Here is an 18,289-nt window from a genome sequence, read left to right on the forward strand (position 1 = left end):
CCTTCAGGGAAGGAAGTCTGCCGTCCTTACCTGGTCTGGCCGACATGTGGCTCCAGTCCCACAGCAATGTGATTGGCTCTTAACATCCCTTTGAAATGGCCCAGCAAGCCACTCAGCTCAAGGGCAATTAGGGATGGGCAACAAATGCTGGCCCCGCCCAGCGACGCCCACATCCCATGTAAAGGAAAATGACATTCTAAATGGTGCAGTGACTTTGAAAAATGTGTCTCCACACCTCATTCCCGACTTCTGTCTATAGCGTTGCTCAGGAACGGAAGTCAGAAAAGTTGTCCTGATGAAATTCCGAGTACAACCGTAAACAAATTATTATTCACTTCAGAAAGAAAGTGATTAAACTTGTGCTTTATTTAAATGATCTGATGAAAGCTCTTCAGCAGGATGAAAAGTTTGGATGAAGTAGACATTTCCACTTGCAAGCGAGACCGGAACTTTAATTTGTTTCGCAGCGTCACGCACGCCTTTTGTCCCTCTGGGGGAACATAGGACAAAGATAGAGGGGACTAGCCCTGCTATCAATTTGTTGAGCCGGATGATGGACACTCCAGCCGTGGCCAACGTGTCCTCGATCGCAGCTTGAATCCAGAACCGCTGGCTGAGAAGCAGAGCTGCTGAAAAAAGTATCAAATGGACTGTTTCCATTCTTCAATATTTCCACAAGATTTATTGATATGAAAGCTGAACACTATATCTGAATGCAGGTTTTTTTCATGCGGATCCTCCTTCCCAGAATGATGGTACAATCATCCCAGGAGTCTCCCTTGATTTATACCCCAGCGCTAACAGGTTAATTGGTAAAGTATACAAACAGAGCGAAAGGGGTTTAATAGTGGCTACATTACTGGAGTAGCAATCCAAAGATTAATGGTCTGGAGACTTGAGTTCAAATCCTACCACGACGACTAACTTAAATTACATAAATCTGGAATTAAAATACTGGTCTCAGTAACACGTCAAGCACACATTAGAAATATTCCTGAGAGGACCAATGTTCAATTTTTATGCGTCGTAAATGTATCAATAAAAGAAATTCACAGCGTCTTATCGCTTCTCATCAGAACATCACAAAGAGCTTGGCAAGCATTATCCTTCAGCGCAGTGGAGGAGTTTGGCAGGAAAATGCTGTCCCCCGAACTTCTTATATCAGTGACCTTAGTTACAAACCCCCTGGAACTTCTTCTGGTAGCTTTCTTTCAGTTGCTGAAACGCTAACACAACGGGGTCATCTTCATTTTCGCAGAGGAGTGTGAGAGAGTTGCTGCCAAAACAGAACAGAACAGGACAGGACAGTGAGTATTACGCAGTGATCTCCAACTCAGCTCACCTCTAGGCCTGGGGATCCAGTGGAGGGTTTTATGAACATCATCGATTGGAACAGGATTGAGGGCGGCACGGTAGCATAGTGGTTAGCACTGTTGCTTCACAGTTCCAGGGTCCTAGGTTCGATTCCCGGCTTGGGTCACTGTCTGTGTGGAGTCTGCACGTTCTCCCCGTGTCTGCGTGGGTTTCCTCCGGGTGCTCCGGTTTCCTCCCACATGTCCCGAAAGACGTGCTGTTAGGTGATTTGGACATTCTGAATTCTCCCTCCGTGTACCCGAACAGGCGCCGGAATGTGGCGACTAGGGGATTTTCACAGTAACCTCATTGCAGTGTTAATGTAAGCCTACTTGTGACAATAAAGATTATTATTATGAGTAGGCCACGGGGCCACTCGAGGCTACCTTTTCTTTCATGGCATGTGGGCATCGCCAGCCAGGCCAGCAATTTTGCTTGCGAAGGTGATGGCATCTTTATGAACTGCTGCAGTCCATATGGTGCATGCAGCTCGGGAGGGAGTTCCAAGATTTTGACACAACGGCAGTGAAGGAACGGCGATACATTTCCAAGTCAGGACTGTGTGCGGGTTGGAGGGGAACTTACTGGTGGTGGCACTCCCATGTATATACCACCCTCGTCCTTCTAGATGCTACCGGTGTATGTCAGTGGTGGAGGGAATTAATGTTTAAGATCACGGATTGAGCGCCAATCAAGAGGGCTGCTTTGTCCTGGATGATGTTGAGCTTCTTGAGTGTTGTTGGAGCTGCACTCATCCAGGCAAGAGGGGAGTATTCCATTACACTCCTGACTTGTGCCTTGTAGGTGGTGGACAGGCTCTCGGGAGTGAGGTGGTGAGTTACTTTCCGCAGAAAACTAGCCACTGACTAGCTCTTGTAGCCAGAGGGTTTGATACAATTATGGCTGATTTGCGACCTGAACATTTTACTGCTCCCTCCCCATATTCCTTGATTCCCTTCAGTTCGAAAAATCTATCTACCTCAGTCTTGACTATACTCAAAGAGCATTCAATAAATGGAACCAAGGGCAGTAAATGGAGTGCAGATACAATTCAACCATGATCTAATTGAATGGGAGAAAAGGCTTGATGGACTAAATGGCTTCCTCCTCTTCTATGTTTCGATGTTTTACAGTCTTGCAGCTACCCAAGATACTATGTAAGATTTGGTAAATCATCCAGTGAATAAAATTAATTAAAATAAAATAACATATATTGAAATAAAATTATATTGAACAATAGAATCTCCCTTGATTGAAGGGCAAAAGCAGTTTTACCTGATTGCAGCAATTACTAACATGAAATCTTTGACCAGGTGGAAGGCATCTCCTCTGTGTAACCTAATAAATGAAAGGGGGAATCAAATTCAGCGCTCATGAACAAAAGATGATGCAACTTATATTTGTATAGCGCTTGTGAGGTCGTCGGAGTGATGATCAAACAAACTATTACACCAAGCTGCAGGCAGTGATGTTAGGTTCCATGGCCAAAGGTTTGGAGAAAGAGGTAGGTTTTAAGGAGTGTCTTAGAGGAGGAGAGTGAGAGAGAGAGCCGGGGATGTGTTGGGAGGGAACTCCACAGCTTGAGACCCAGGCAACTGAAGGCCTGGCTACCAATCGTGGAGCGACCAAGGTCGGGGGGTGTGCAAGGTGTGAAAATGAGCTGTGTAGATGTTTCACAGGGTTCTGGGGTTGGTGAGGATTGGAGAGAGAGAGAGGGAGGTAGGGAACATGGAAGGATTTTATAATAAAGGTGAGGGGCTGAATTCTCCGCTTCGAGACGGCAGAAGCACGAATTGTGATTCGGTCGAGAAGCGTTCGCAAGTGAAAATTCGAGGTTTGCGACCCGCGTCAATTCCAACCCCATGCTCAGGTCCCTTGTCGGTTACAATATCGATGTTTGCGCCCCACGCCAGTGGATCCATGTAAAACCATTATTCACTTGGATTTTAATAGCATTAACGGCTTGTACACTTTCATGTTTCACCCTTCCGGAAAGCTCCACGCTCTTAGGAAGTCTCACGGCACGAATTAGTGCAAGTGTTGACAATCCGGGCCTGGGTGGCATGCCTGCGGAGGGGCAGCGGGAGACTAAAAAACACTGAAAATCCCTCAAATTGCCGGGCTTGCTGGGGGATAGCTGCCAGGGCCGGGGGCAGCAGTGGGAGCGCCATGGTGCCAAGTCCGTGGACTCTGGGTGTCCCCCTCGGGATCGGGGTGGCCTGGCTCAGATCACCATTGCTGCAGTATGTGTTTTAAATGCACCCCTTTGGTGCTACTTAGAAGCCACGGGGGCGGGGGGGGGGGGGGTGGTAGCGCTGGCTGCCTGTGCCACCACATCGCAGGCGGTGTTCAGGAGGGCAGACTAGAGTCTGTGGCCCACCCTGGGGAAGAGAGTGTCCCTCTGCTCCTCACTGACATGGAGCTGTGGGACCACCTCGGACTCCCGGACCCGGGGCGGGGGGGGGGGGGGGGGGGGGGCAGGTCTTCCGATGAGCCATTGTGGTGGCTGCAGTGAGTGTGTGGTAAGTGGAGCGCTTAAAAACAACTCGAGCTGCCAGGCTCTTTGGTGCTAACTCCAGCCCCAGTGGTTAGAACACCCGCTGGGCCGGGAATTGCTCCGAATTCGTGCCAGCAGGGTTCTGGCCCGTCTTCATGTCCTGGCTCGCTTACTGAGCAGCACGCCCAATGTTAATATGATTGGCACGCTTTTCAATCCCAGCGGAAACACTGAGGGGTGATTTGTCCACTTGGGAGACTGTGGGCTGGATTCTCTGATTTTGAGGCTATGTCCGGAGGAAGTGTCTGGGGCGTCATTCTCCGCCGGCGGGATTCTCCGTTTTGCCGGCGCCCGGGGGTTTCCCGACGGCGTGGGGCTGCCCCACAATGGGAAACCCCATTGACCGGCCGGTGTTACGGAGACTCCCGCCGGCCGGTCGGGGCAGAAATGTGGCGGGGCGGGTAGGAGAATTTCGCCCCACGTTTTACAATGAAAAAGTCGGCGGCGCCCCCGCACCGATGCTCTGCCCGGTGGGGAGCTAGCAGCTGCTCCGGGTAAAACCCCCGGTGTTCCCGACATAAACGGCCGGAGAATTGCCAGATCCGCGGCCGTGCATGCCCTAGACGCCCCCAGCCCTCGCCGAAGCACCCCCCTGCCAGCAGCACGGCTCCTGCCCAACTGTTGCGACGCTGGACACAGTCCGCAGCCGCCACGCCTGGTTTACAAAAACTCAGACCACACGCGGCCCGCGCGGTCGGGAACTCAGCCCATCGGGGTCGGAGCATCGGGGGAGGGCCCCAAAGCGACATGCTGACGCCGTCGCATCTGAAAAACAGCACTGGCCCCGATTGGGTCGCAAACGAGGATTCTCCGCCCGATCGCCAAATACGATTTTAGCGTCGGGGAGGGGAGAACCCCGCCCTTAGTCTCCAAAATGGAGAATTGCGGCAGAGAATTTCACATTCATGGCATTGCCAGATTGGGAGCCAGTGTGGATGAAGGAGCGCGTGGTGCCCGAGGACGGGGACATGGTGCGAGTGGAGAGCGGGGTGCAGAGTTCTGGGTGGCTCAGGTTTGCGGAATGTGGGATGCTCCAGAGTGCACCGGCAAAGTCGAGTCTGGAGTTAAGAAAAGCATGGATTACGGATTTGATAAGGACGTAAACTGAGACCTGGATGGAGAGAGAAATGGGCAGTCTGCAGCAATTAAGCGATTAATAAATGCACGATTAGACACTCATTCCTCACCCGTTATCGGTGTGCAAAGCACCTAAACAGCCATGCTTGTAGAAGTCAAGTGCATAGGCATTAATAGGCATCTCCCTGCCTTGTTTGTCGTAATACTTCAAGTGCAGGACAGGGATGTTGTTTGTGTGAATTCCAAGTGTGCGGAAAACAATCTGAAAGGGGAAAAAAGCACATCCACATTGTTATTGTACAAGTGCAGTTCCTGTGGTAACCACCGTACGTGGGAGGCCTGGAGTGTACAGGCAGTCCCTCTGTGGGTTCTTTCTCCCGGGATACCCATTTACCACTGCTGACATCCAGAGAGGGAAAGCGATGAGAGGGGAGGGGAATGGAATTTAGAGTGGATCAGAGGGAATTGAAGAGGAGGAGTGTGGTGATATGCCTGAGCAGTTTGTATCTAATTGTCTATCAATGTATAAGGTTGCCAATGCAACCTCCAACCAGCTGGTGGCGATAGAGATCTACCCAAGTGACTCCAGATATCCGGCAGTTGGCAGTAGGTCGTACAGGAGCATAGTCGCACTAGAAGTAGCTCCAGGAGAATTCATTGAATTCATTTATTCGTTACTGTTTGTATCACAATTCGTTAGTTATCTTTCCAAGTGCTCATCTTGTTAATAAATCATCTTTCTAATCAAAGAACTAGATTTTCTGTGTGCATCTGTACTACGGGAATAACACAGAACATAACACTCCCCTCATGACAGGTGAGGTGAGTGGAACCAAAGGGAGTGAAGGGATTGGAAGGGGTGAGGACAGAGCTGGAAAATTGCGGCTATGAGGAGAGATTGGATAGGCTCGGTTTGTTTTCCTCAGAACAGGGGAAGCTAAGGGGTGGCCAAATTGAGATGCACAAAATTATCTGTGGCTTAGAGAGGGTGAGAATGGAAGGAGAGGGGGAGGGGAGAGGTGAGGGAAGAAGGAGAGGGGGAGGGGGAAAGGGGTAGAGGGGGTGAAATATCAATTCACACTAATGTTCTGCTAATTTTCAATGACGTGCCTTTTGAAGTGTAGTCACTGTTACAATGTGGGAAACATGACAGCCAATCCGCACACAGCAGGATCCCATAAGGACCGAATGAGCTGCCTTGCTGGCGGTAGTGTTTGAAATAATTCCAGGAGGATCATTCCGAGCAGGTAGACTGTCCTCGGATCAATAGCTCACAGACTCCTCAATTATGCAGCCTTTGAACATAAGGACTTAAGAACTAGGAGCAGGAGTAGGCCATCTGGCCCCTCGAGCCTGCTCCGCCATTCAATGATATCATGGCTGATCTTTTGTGGACTCAACTCCACTTTCCGGCCTGAACACCATAACCCTTAATCCCTTTATTCTTCAAAAAACTATCTATCTTTATCTTAAAAACATTTAATGAAGGAGCCTCTACTGCTTCACTGGGCAAGGAATTCCATAGCTTCACAACCCTTTGGGTGAAGAAGTTCCTCCTAAGCTCAGTCCTAAATCTACTTCCCCTTATTTTGAGGCTATGCCCCCTAGTTCTGCTTTCACCCGCCAGTGGAAACAACCTGCCCACATCTATCCTATCTATTCCCTTCATAATTTTATATGTTTCTATAAGATGTCCCCGCATCCTTCTAAATTCCACGAGTACAGTCCCAGCCTACTCAATCTCTCCTGGTAATCCAACCCCCTCAACTCTGGGATCAACCTAGTGAATCTCCTCTGCACACCCTCCAGTGCCAGTACGTCCTTTCTCGGGTAAGGTGACCAAAACTGAACACAACACTCCAGGTGTGGCCTCACTAACACCTTATACAATTGCAGCATAACCTCCCTAGTCTTAAATTCCATCCCTCTAGCAATGAAGGACACAACTCCATTTGCCTTCTTAATCACCTGTTGCACGTGTGAACCAACTTTGTGCGACCTTGAAGCCACAACTTTCTGACTCAGGCAAGATGCTGAATACTAAAATAAGATGACATCTGATTAAGCTTTCGGATGTCATAGATGCACCTTTGACTCTTGTCCAAGCTATTGGCCGAGACTTTCCATTGGAGATACGCCACCTCACAGAATCTCGCTGTACAGAAGAGGTTGGGGGTGTGGGCTGCACCAGCTCATTGGAATGGTTGGCCAATCTAATCTCTGGTGTCTTTCACTGCCCCCTGGTGACGTTAGTATTAGGTGAGGAAAGGAACTTACTGGATCCACAACGCCCATTTTAAATAGGTCCAAATCAGTGTGTCCAGATAAGCAGGCAAATGGTGATACCGCTGTTGTCGGACTCTTCAAGGACTTGGCCAGCTCCGAGGCGAAGTCAATGGCTTCAGGTAACTGGAGACCCTTAAACGCTGGACAAAAAAACATGGATACCATTGTCAGATATTCACCATCAATTGTCATCAAATGCACAAGCAGATTACTCAACCAGCCAGGGGCAACCCAGACGTTCCTTCTATTCCCTGCGTGCAGAGCACGGAAGGACACCATTCAGCCCATCATCTCTGTGCTGGTTCTTTGAAAGATATCTCCAATTACTCCCCGTTCCCCCTGTTCTCTCCAATAAGCCTGTAATTTTGCACCTTCAAGTGTTTATCCACTTCTCTTTTGAATGCTGCAATTGAAACCCCATCCTCCACTTGTCAGGCAGAGAATTTCAGATCGCAACAACGCACTGGGCGGAACCTCGCCAGAATTTGGCAAAAGTGTCCGGCTCACACGGGAAGCTGGCGTCGAACCCTCCAGTGGAACTGACCAGTTTTCGCACAGTATCTTGTGCATCTTTGCCAAAGGTTAAATCAGTGGGCGCGGTTGGTTTCGGCCGTCACTCTGCCCGGGCGGGGTCCCTTTGAGGTGGGAACCGGCTCCAGATTAGGTTGCCGCCTTTAAAGGGCGCCCCAACCCACAGAACGAAAGTCTTGGGGGCTCTCCCCCCCCCCCACATTCATTGCCGGCACCATCCCCCTGAGTGACCACTCCCCACTGCCGTTCCCCATGCAGCTCCCAACACTGCCTCTTGTCACAGGTTGACAGTGCCAGTCTGGAAGTGCTAACCTGTGCCAGTACCCATGTCCCTTGACCGACCTCCCCCTCAAGGGCTATATTGACCTCTGGGCCCCTGGAAGGATCCCGTTGACAGCCTCACACCTGTCCCAACCTGTTATAAACCTTGCATGGTCACAGTTTTGGTCTCCTTACATGAGAAAGGATGTACTGGCACTGGAGGGGGTGCAGAGGAGATTCACTGGGCTGTTTCCGCAGTTGAGAGGTTTGGCTTATGAGGAGAGACTGAGTCGACTGGGGCTATACTCATTGGAATTTAGAAAAATGAGGGGGGATCTTACAGAAACATATAAAATTATGAATGGAATCTATAAAGTAGAAGTAGGGAGGGTGTCCACTGGTGGGTGAAACTAGAATTAGGGGGCATACCTCAAAATAAGGGGGAGCAGATTTAGGACTGAGTTGAGGAGGGACTTGTTCAGCCAAAGGGTCGTGAATCTGTGGAATTCCCTGCCCAGTGAAGCAGTTGAGGCTAGCTCATTGAATATTTTTAAGGCAAAGGTAGATAGATTTTTGAACAGTAAAGGAATTAAGGGTTACGGTGAGCGGGCGGGAAAGTGGAGCTGAGTCCACAAAAAGATCAGCCATGGTCTTATTGAATGGCGGAGCAGGCTCGAGGGGCCAGATGGCCGACTCCTGCTTCTATGGGCGTCACGGGTAGCACAGTGGGCAGCACTGTTCCTACACAGTGCCTGGGACCCGGGTTCAAATCCCGGCTAGGGTCACTGTCTGTGAGGAGTCTGCACGTTCTCCCCGTGTCTGCGCGGGTTTCCTCCGGCCGCTCCGGTTTCCTCCCACAAGTCCCAAAAGACGTGCTTGTTAGGTGAATTGGACATTCTTAATTCTCCCTCTGTGTACCCGAACAGGCGCCGGAGAGTGGCGACTAGGGGATGGAATACAGCTGACCGGTTTTGTCTTTCCAGGGATTGACAGGCCGTGAGCCAGCAGGTGTATTGCCCAAGTGAGTGTTAAAGCAATTATTTTTTTTCACTGAGATGGACACATTTTTAATCAGTAAGGAAATCAAGGGGATTCGGTGGGAAAGTGGAATTGAGGATATCAGATCAGTCATGATCTCATTGAATGGTGGAGCAGGCTCGATGGGCTGAGTGGCCACTTTTGCTCCTACATCATATGTTAAGATGGCTTTATGGTGTCAACTCCTGCTTCCATTTCTTAAAAAGCCATTTCTTTTTATTCACACAAGGGATGTGGGTGTTACTGGCGAGGCCAGCAAACATTTCTCATTCCCAATTGCCATTGTAAATAATGAGCTGCTTTCTCCAATAATGGCAGTCCCTGAGGTTTTAGCACATCATTGTGGTGTTAGGGAGGGAATTCCAGGATTCGGGCCCAGCAACAGTGAAGGAGCGGCGATATATTTCCAAGTCAAGGTGGTGAGTGACTTGGAGGGGAACCCCCAGGTGGTGATGTTCCCATGTGTCTGCTGCCCTTGTCCTTTTAGATGGCAGTGGTCATGGGTTTGGAAGGTGCTGTCAAAGGAACCTTGGTGAGTTCCTGCAGTGCATCTTGTAGATGGTACACACGGCTGCCACTGTGCGTCGGTGGTGGAGGGTTTGAATGTTTGTGGAAGGAGGAGCAATCAAGCGGGCTGCTTTGTCCTGGATGGCGTTGAGCTTCTTGAGTGTTGTTGGAGCTGCACTCATCCAGGCAAGTGGGCAGTATTCCATAACACTCCTGACTTGTGCCTTGTAGATGGTGGACAGGCTTTAGCGAGTGAGCTGGTGAGTTACTTTCCGCAGAATACCAGCCACTCACCAGCTCTTGTGGCCAAAGGATTGGATACGATTATGGTTGTCCTTTCACCCAAACTCCACTTTCCTGCTCCCTCCCCATATTCCTTGATTCCCTTAATTTCCAAAAATCTATCTACATCAGCCTTGACTAAACTCAAATAGTTTTCAATATGTGGAGTGACGGGAAATAAATGGAGTTTGTGCCTTGTTGGTGGTGGACAGGCTTTGGGGAGTCAGGAGGTGAGTTACACTCTCTAAAAGTACCTCAGACCTGCTCTTGTAGCCACATGTGGCTAGTGCAGTTCAGTTTCTGGTCAATGGTAGCCCCCAGGATGTTGATGGTGGGGGATTCAGTGATGATAATGCCATTGACTGTCAAGGCGCAATGGTTAGATTCTCCCCTATTGGAGATGGTCATTGTCTGGCACTTGTGTGGCACGAATGTAACTTGCCGCTTGTCAGCCCAAGCCTGGATATTGTCCAGGTCTTGCTGCATTTGGACACAGGCTGCTTCTACCAACTGATCTGGTGCTCAACACTCCTGAAACGTAGCACAGAAATAGCAATGAGATATCAGTGAAGTCAGATGGCTAACTAGTGAATGAATCAAACACGGATCTCAATATTCACGGCCCCAGCTTAAAAGATCAGTTTGAACTGCTTCTGACCCTGAACTCGACAGAGTGGGGATGAATATCAAGCTGGTTTGTCAATGCACAGAAGCTCTTACATGTGCCCGAGAGAGGAAGCTCATATTCTTCTTCCAGATTGGCCTGACTGGAGATGGAGAGAAAGAAGTTCCCAAAGATCTGGAGCGCGGTCCTGTTGTATTCCTGAACGGAGGCTGCAAACTCATCGGGGAGATCATCGAGAAATACCTAAAAAGAAAATCCAATGGTCAGATGCCGAGTGTGAGTGGAATCTAAGAAAGTCGTCCATTTATCCCGTGTCGAAACAATGGGGTTTAAGGTGCGTCAGTGAGCTAAACCAAGATCTTCACACTCCAGAAACTGCCAGCAACAAAGAAGGTCTAAAATAAGTCACTGTGCAAGGGGAATTTGGAAGCAAAAACAGGAAGGCAGATTACTACCTCAATGGTTGTAAATTGGGAGAGGGGAGTGTGCAATGGGATCTGGGTGTCCTTGTGCACGAGTCATTGAAGGTAAGCATGCAGGTGCAGCAGGCGGTAAAGAAGGCTAATGGTATGTTGGCCTTCATTGCGAGAGGTTTTGAGTATAGAAGCAGGGATGTGTTGCTGCAATTATACAGGGCCTTGGTGACACCACACGTGGAGTATTTTGTGCAGGTTTGGTCTCCTTCTCTGAGGAAGGATGTTCTTGCTCTCGAGGGAGTGCAGCGAAGGTTTACCGGACTGATTCCAGGGATGGTGGGACTGTCGTATGAGGAGAGATTGACTAGGTTGGGATTGTTCTCGCTGGAATTCAGAAGAATGAGGGGGGATCTCATAGAGACTTACAAAATTCTAACGGGACTAGACAGGATAGATACAGGGAAGATGTTACCAATGATGGGTGTGTCTAGAACCAGGGGTCACAGTCTGAGGATTCAGGGTAGACCATTTCGGACAGAGATAAGGAGACATTTCTTCACACAAAGAGTGGTGAGCCTGTGGAATTCATTACCACAGGAAGTAGTTGATGCTAAAACATTGAATATATTCAAGAGGCGGCTGGATTTAGCACTTGGAGAGAATGGGATCAAAGGCTATGGGGAGAAAGCAGGATTAGGCTATTGAGTTGGATGATCAGCCATGATCGTGATGAATGGCGGAGCAGGCTCGAAGGGCTACAAGGTCTCCTCCTCCTCCTATCTTCTATATATCTATGTATCTATGAATGTTAAGGACCCCCTGTCTGTTTTAATGACACCTTGATAGAGGAATTTAATCAAAAGGAACTTTAATTGTCATTGCATCCACGTTGGAAAACACCGATGAAATTTAGAGTACTCAATTCATTCTTTCCAATTAAAGGGCAATTTGCGTGGCCAATCCATCTACCTTGCACATCTTTGGGTTGTGGGGGTGAAACGCACACAGATACGGGGAGAATGTGCAAACACCACACGGACAGTGACCCAGGGCGGGGATTCGAACCTGGGACCTCGGCGCCGTAAGGCAGCAGTGCTAACCACTGCGCCACCATGCCGCCCTCGATTACAGTTTCAAAGAGATTGTCTCCCATAAAAAAACACAGCTTTTATTCTTATTCATTCTCAAGGTGTGGATATGACTGGCAAGGGCAACATTTGTTACTTAAATGGAGAATGACAAAGGAATTCTGAGGTACAGAAGGGTCTAGGTGAGCTTTTAACAATGAAACCAGTTCCTCACTGATTAAGTGAAGAGTTCTGGCTGGCTTCATTGTTCAAATAGCTTTACATATGGTCAAGAACATACTGAGCTGTGAAATGCTGGGATGTTGGGGCGTGTTCCTCGTCTCCCCGGGCGAGTTCGCCGTCTCCCCGGGCGCGTGTTCCTCGGCAGCGGACCGCCGCTGACAGCGGGATTCTCCCTTCCTGCAGCCAGCCAATGGGATTTCCCATTGCGGCCACCCCACACCACCAAGAAACCCACGGGCTGCCAGCGGAACGGAGAATCCTTTCTCTGGCTGGGGGGTATCGAGAGCAAAGGGCTCACAGTCTCAGGATACGGGATAGGCCATTTAGGACTGAGATGAGGAGAAACCGCTTGACTCAGAGGGTGGCGAACCTGTGGAATTCTCCACCACAGAAAGCTGTGGAGGCCAAATCACTGAATATGTTTGAGAAGGAAATGGATAGATATCTAGAGTCTAAAGGTGTCAAGGGTATGGGAAGAGCGCTGGAGTGTGGGTATTGAATGGTGGAGCAGGTGCGAAGGGCAGAATGGTCTCCTCCTGATCCTACTTCCGATGCTTCCATAACCAACCTCAGGAGTGGAAAAGAGAGGAATTTATTCAGCCATCCGGACTCAGTCATAATATAGGGTCGGGAGAACAGATACGATTCTCTGCAGCTGGGAGCATGAGTCCCGAAGGCTGTTGTCTGCCCAGTGCCACCGTGCCATCAATATGTCTTAGGTTCTGCTGTTGAAATAATTGACCCCTGTCCTGAGACCTTACCATTGTATTCCAGATTCCCCAGCCCAGGGCAGACAATCTCTCAGTATCTACCCTGTCAAGCCCCTTCATAATCTTGAACGTTTCAATGAGACCACCATTCATTTGGCACGGTGGCGCAGTGTTTAGCACTGCTGCCTCGCAGTGCCAGGGACCCAGGTTCGATTCCGGCCTTGGGTGACTGTCCGTGTGGAGTCTGCACGTTCTCCCCGTGTGTGCGTGGGTTTCCTCCGGGTGCTCCGGTTTCCTCCCACAGTCCAAAGATGCGCAGGTTAGGTGGATTGGCCACACTGAATTGCCCTTAAGTGCCCAGCGATGGGCCGGGTAGGTGACAGAGTTACGGGAAGAGGGCAGGGTGGGTGATGGAGTGGGCCTCTGTAGAGTTCTCTTTCGGAGGGTCCATGCAGACTGGATGGGCCAATTGGATTCTATGATTCTTCCAAACGCCGGAGAAAATAGACCCAATTTAATCAGTGTATCAGAGGACAATATGCTGAACAGTCACCATCCCACTCCAATGAAATGAACATAAGAACATCAGAACTAGGAGCAGGAGTGGGCCATCTTCCTCGAGCCTGCTCCGCCGTTCAATAAGATCATGGCTGATCTTTGGTGGACTCAGCTCCACTTTCCCGCCCGAACACCATAACCCTTAATCCCTTTATTCTTCAAAAACGATCTATATTTATCTTGAAAACATTTAATGAAGGAGCCTCTACTGCTTCACTGGGCAAAGAATTCCATAGATTCACAACCCTTTGGGTGAAGAAGTTCCTCCTAAGCTCAGTCCTAAATCTACTTCCCCTTATTTTGAGGATATGCCCCCTTGTTCTGCTTTCACCTGCCAGTGGAAACAACCTGCCCGCATCGATCCTATCTATTCCTTTCTGTGGTGAATGTATTCACCTAAATATGAACTGTCTGTATGGTGCTGTGACCTATGACCTGGAAATGATAATACGGTCTACTTCCAGGTACTGTGCTGGAACCCCGGTGGGCTCCGCCTCTGGCTCCGCCCTCACCGGGGGATATATAGACCGGTCACCTGTGGGTGGCACTCATTTGTACAACAGATACTGGCAGGCGTGTTCCTGGATAATAAAGCCTTGTATTCACTCGTTCTCACGGTCTCACAGTGAATTGACGGTATAACACCTTCATAATTTTATATGTTTCTGTAAGTACCCCCCGCATCCTTCTAAGATCCAACAAATACAGTCCCAGTCTACTCAACCTCTCCTCGTAATCCAACCCCCTCAGTTCTGGGATTAACCTAGTAAATCTCCTCTGCACGCCCTCCAGCGCCAGTACATCCTTCCTCAGGTAAGACCAAAACTGAACACAATACTCCAGGTGTGGCCTCACTAACACCTTATACAGTTGCAGTCTTAAACTCCATCCCTCTAGCAATGAAGGGCAAAACTCCATTTGCCTTCTTAATCACCTGTTGCACCTGTAAACCAACTTTCTGAGACTCATGCACTAGGACACCCAGGTCCCTCTGCACAGCAGCATGTTTTAATATTTTATCATTTAAATAATAATCCCTTTTGCAGTTATTCCTACCAAAATGGATAACCTCACATTTGTCAACAGTGTATTCCATCTGCCAGACCCTAGCCCATTCATTTAACCTATCCAAATCCCTCTGCAGACTTCCGGTATCCTCTGCACTTTTTGCTTTACCACTCATCTTAGTGTCGTTTGCAAACTTGGACACATTGCACTTGGGCCCCAACTCCAAATCATCTATGTAAATTGTGAACAATTGTGTGCCCAACACTGATCCCTGAGGGACACCACTAGTTACAGGTTGCCAACCAGAGAAACACCCATTTATCCCCACTCTTTGCTTTCTATTATTTAACCAATCCTCTATCCATGCTACGACTTTCCCCTTAATGCCATGCATCTTTATCTTATGCAGCAACCTTTTGTGTGGCACCTTGTCAAAAGGTTTCTGGAAATCCAGATATACCACATCCATTGGCTCTCCATTATCTACCACACTGATAATGTCCTCAAAAAATTCCACTAAATTAGTTAGGCACAACCTGGACTTTATGAACCCCTGCTGCGTCTGTCCAATGGGACAATTTCCATCCAGATGCCTCACTATTTCTTCCTTGATGAAAGATTCCAGCATCTTCCCTACTACCGAAGTTAAGCGAACTGGCCTATAATTACCCGCTTTCTGCCTACCTCCTTTTGTAAACAGTGGTGTCACGTTTGCTACTTTCCAATCCGCCAGGACTACCCCAGAGTCAGTGAATTTTGTCCAGTGAAAATGAAATGCGGAGACCAAAACTGCACACTGCATTCCAGATGTGGTCTTACCAAAGTCCCATACAACTGTCGCAAGACTTCTTTATTCTTTTATTCCAATTCCTTTGCAGTAAATACCAGCATGCCATTTCCTTCCTGACTGCTGCCGTGCCGATATGCAAACTTCCTGTGTTCTTCTCTGAGCACAAGTCTCTCTGGAGGCCAGCATTTACAAGTCCCACGCCTTCGAAAAAACATTCTGCTCTTCTGTCATTACTATTGAAATGAATATCTTCACATTGCACCCCATTTTAATTTTTCTTTTTTTCTTTAAAAAAAAAATTTTAGAGTCCTCAATTAAATATTTTTTCAATTAACGGGCAATTTAGCATAGCCAATACATCTAACCTGCACACCTTTGGGTTATGGGGGTGAAACCCACGCAGACGTGGGGAGAATGTTCAAACTCCACACAGACAGTGAGCCAGGGCCAGAATCGAACCCGGGCCCTCAGTGCCGTAGGCAGCAGTGTTAACCATTGTGCCACCGTGCAGCCATATCCCCCATTTTACTCCGTCTGCCGTCTCATTGCCCATTCCCTTCGCCTGTGCATGTCTCTTTGTAACCTCTTGAGCCAAGATGGGTGAGTGAAGTTCAGGGGCAGATCAGCCATAACCTTACTGAATGGTCACAGTGAGAAGTCTTGCACCAGGTTAAAGTCCAACAGATTTGTTTGGAGTCACGAGCTTTCGGAGTGCAGCTCCTTCCTCAGGTGAGTGGACATGGCATCTCCATATCATTACTGAATGGTGGAACAGATTGGAGAGTGTGGAATGACCTCCTACTGTTGCTATGTTCCCCCTCAGCCCACGTGACACTGGGCCATCAGCAAGTTGCCAAGCGGGGGCCAGGAACCCTCCGGTTTGAAGATTCCCAGGCTCCCTGATACAGTGACCTATGGCGCGCACAACCAGGTCTTGGCTTAATTTCTGACCCATCTCTGGAGGTATTAGCTTGCGGGAATGACAGGTGCATGGACATGTGGCCACATTATCTCTTCCGTCACTCACCTTGGACTGTTCGAATGTGAGCTCCTCTTCGTTCAGGCATGGTGGGAGGTAGTTCCTTCCAAAAAGGTTTGCCAGAATAAGAACCAATTTCTCCATCACTTCTTCTGAGAACACCTTTGAAGCTGTGGAAAAGATTAAGCACCAAACTGATGAAAGTGCAGGTCACGGGCTGACATCCCTCAATATAGAATCATAGATTTTACTGTGCAGAAGGAGGTCATTCGGCCCATCGAGTCTGCATATAGCGGGGCTGGTTTAGCACAGGGTTAAATCGCAGGCTTTTAAAGCAGACCAAGGCAGGCCAGCAGCACAGTTCAATTCCCGTTCCAGCCTCCCTGAACAGGCGCCGGAATGTGGCAACTAGGGGCTTCTCACAGAAACTTCATTTGAAGCCTACTTGTGACAATGAGCGATTTTCATTTTTCATTTCACCGGCTCTCGGAAAGAGCACCCTACCCAAGCCCACACCTGCACCCTATCCCCACAGCCCAGTAACCCCACCCAACACTAAGGGCAATTTTGGACACTAAGGGCAATTTAGCATGGCCAATCCACCTAACCTACACAACTTTGGACTGTGGGAGGAAACCGGAGCACCCGGAGGAAACCCACGCACACACGGGGAGGACGTGCAGACTCCGCACAGACAGTGACCCAAGTCGGGAATCGAACCGGGGACCCTGGAGCTGTGAAGCAATTGTGCTGACCACAATGCTACCGTCCTGCACTGATGATATCACATGACATCATCAGTGAGAATGGTGTTAAAAACCTCTCCCTACCTATAACTCAAACTGAAGAAATGCCAGGAACATCTTGAACCTATTCTGAGTAGCTCCGGTGAATTTATGTCAATCCAGTTTCTAATCCATAAATCCTTTGTGGCATGGGAGTGTCCCTTTAAGAAAGGTTTTTAGCTTATCACATGGCTTCAGATAATGTCATTGTGTGGGTGGAGCTGGGCTGTGGCTCTGAGAGCTGTTTTTGGTTTTGCTTTCACATTTGGCTGCTGTGGGCTCAGACAGAGAACAGAAGTGTTTTGGCCTGTCTCTCTCTAGTTTCATTTTAAATATTTGTTCCAATAAGGGCAGCACGGTAGCATGGTGGTTAGCACAATTGCTTCACAGCTCCAGGGTCCCAGGTTCGATTCCCGGCTTGGGTCACTGTCTGTGGGTTTCCTCCGGGTGCTCCGGTTTCCTCCCACAGTCCAAAGATGTGCAGGTTAGGTGGATTGGCCATGATAAATTGTCCTTCGTGTCCAAAATTGCCCTTAATGTTGGGTGGGGTTACTGGGTTATGGGGATAGGGTGGAGGTGTGGGCTTGGGTAGGGTGCCCTTTCAAAGAGCCAGTGCAGACTCGATGGGCCGAATGGCCTCCTTCTGCACTGTAAGTTCTATGATCTATAAAATCACCTTGGTGGGGGCTTTTAAGATATAGTTTCCTTTCCGGAAGGGTTTAAACCTGCTGGTGAGACAGGGTCAGAATCTCAGGAAGAGCCAGTCTTATTCAAGTGAGAATGCAGAGTGCTGGGCCATGCCCTTGAAAAGGGGTTTTTGGTTTATGGGATTTTGTTTTTGAATTGGAACAGTTAAGGGGGAATTCATTAAGTGTTATACATAAATTACTGTAGCTGTGGGGTGTCTTTATGTTTGTAACTGATCAAAATTCTTGCTGTGTTTACATAAATGTTAACTAAGTTCTTAGAATAAAGCTTATTTTGATTAACGCATTTAGCAAGACTGTTGAATCACACCTCAAGTGAAGGCTCTTATGCTCATCCGAGCAAAATTCAACAAAAAGTTATCGATCAGATGAACTCCATAATACACTTTGGAGTTTTTAAACCCTAGCCCATAACAATATTGTTGAATTTGGCTTGAATTAGCTCAAGAGCCTTCACTTGAAGCATGAGATTCAACAGAGCAGGTTCAAAAGGCTCCTAATCCATATCT

At 48.6% G+C, this 18,289-nt stretch overlaps 1 protein-coding gene across 1 annotated transcript in view; it reads right to left on the reverse strand.

The window, feature by feature from the left end:
• Nucleotides 1-347: 347 nt before the first annotated feature.
• The window catches only part of LOC140429126 (probable ATP-dependent RNA helicase DDX60), a 205,073-nt gene continuing 187,131 nt past the window's right edge, over nucleotides 348-18,289 (reverse strand). Inside the window, exons 32-37 of the mRNA XM_072515726.1 lie at nucleotides 16,337-16,458; nucleotides 10,613-10,760; nucleotides 7,265-7,413; nucleotides 5,098-5,249; nucleotides 2,629-2,691; nucleotides 348-1,276 (exon numbers count right to left, since the gene is read on the reverse strand). Coding sequence (XP_072371827.1) covers nucleotides 1,171-1,276; nucleotides 2,629-2,691; nucleotides 5,098-5,249; nucleotides 7,265-7,413; nucleotides 10,613-10,760; nucleotides 16,337-16,458 — 740 coding nt within the window. The 3' untranslated portion in view covers nucleotides 348-1,170. The remainder of the gene's footprint in view (nucleotides 1,277-2,628; nucleotides 2,692-5,097; nucleotides 5,250-7,264; nucleotides 7,414-10,612; nucleotides 10,761-16,336; nucleotides 16,459-18,289) is intronic.

Source organism: Scyliorhinus torazame, chromosome 9 (genome assembly GCF_047496885.1).
Source record: "Scyliorhinus torazame isolate Kashiwa2021f chromosome 9, sScyTor2.1, whole genome shotgun sequence".
Classification (NCBI taxonomy): Eukaryota; Metazoa; Chordata; class Chondrichthyes; order Carcharhiniformes; family Scyliorhinidae; genus Scyliorhinus; species Scyliorhinus torazame.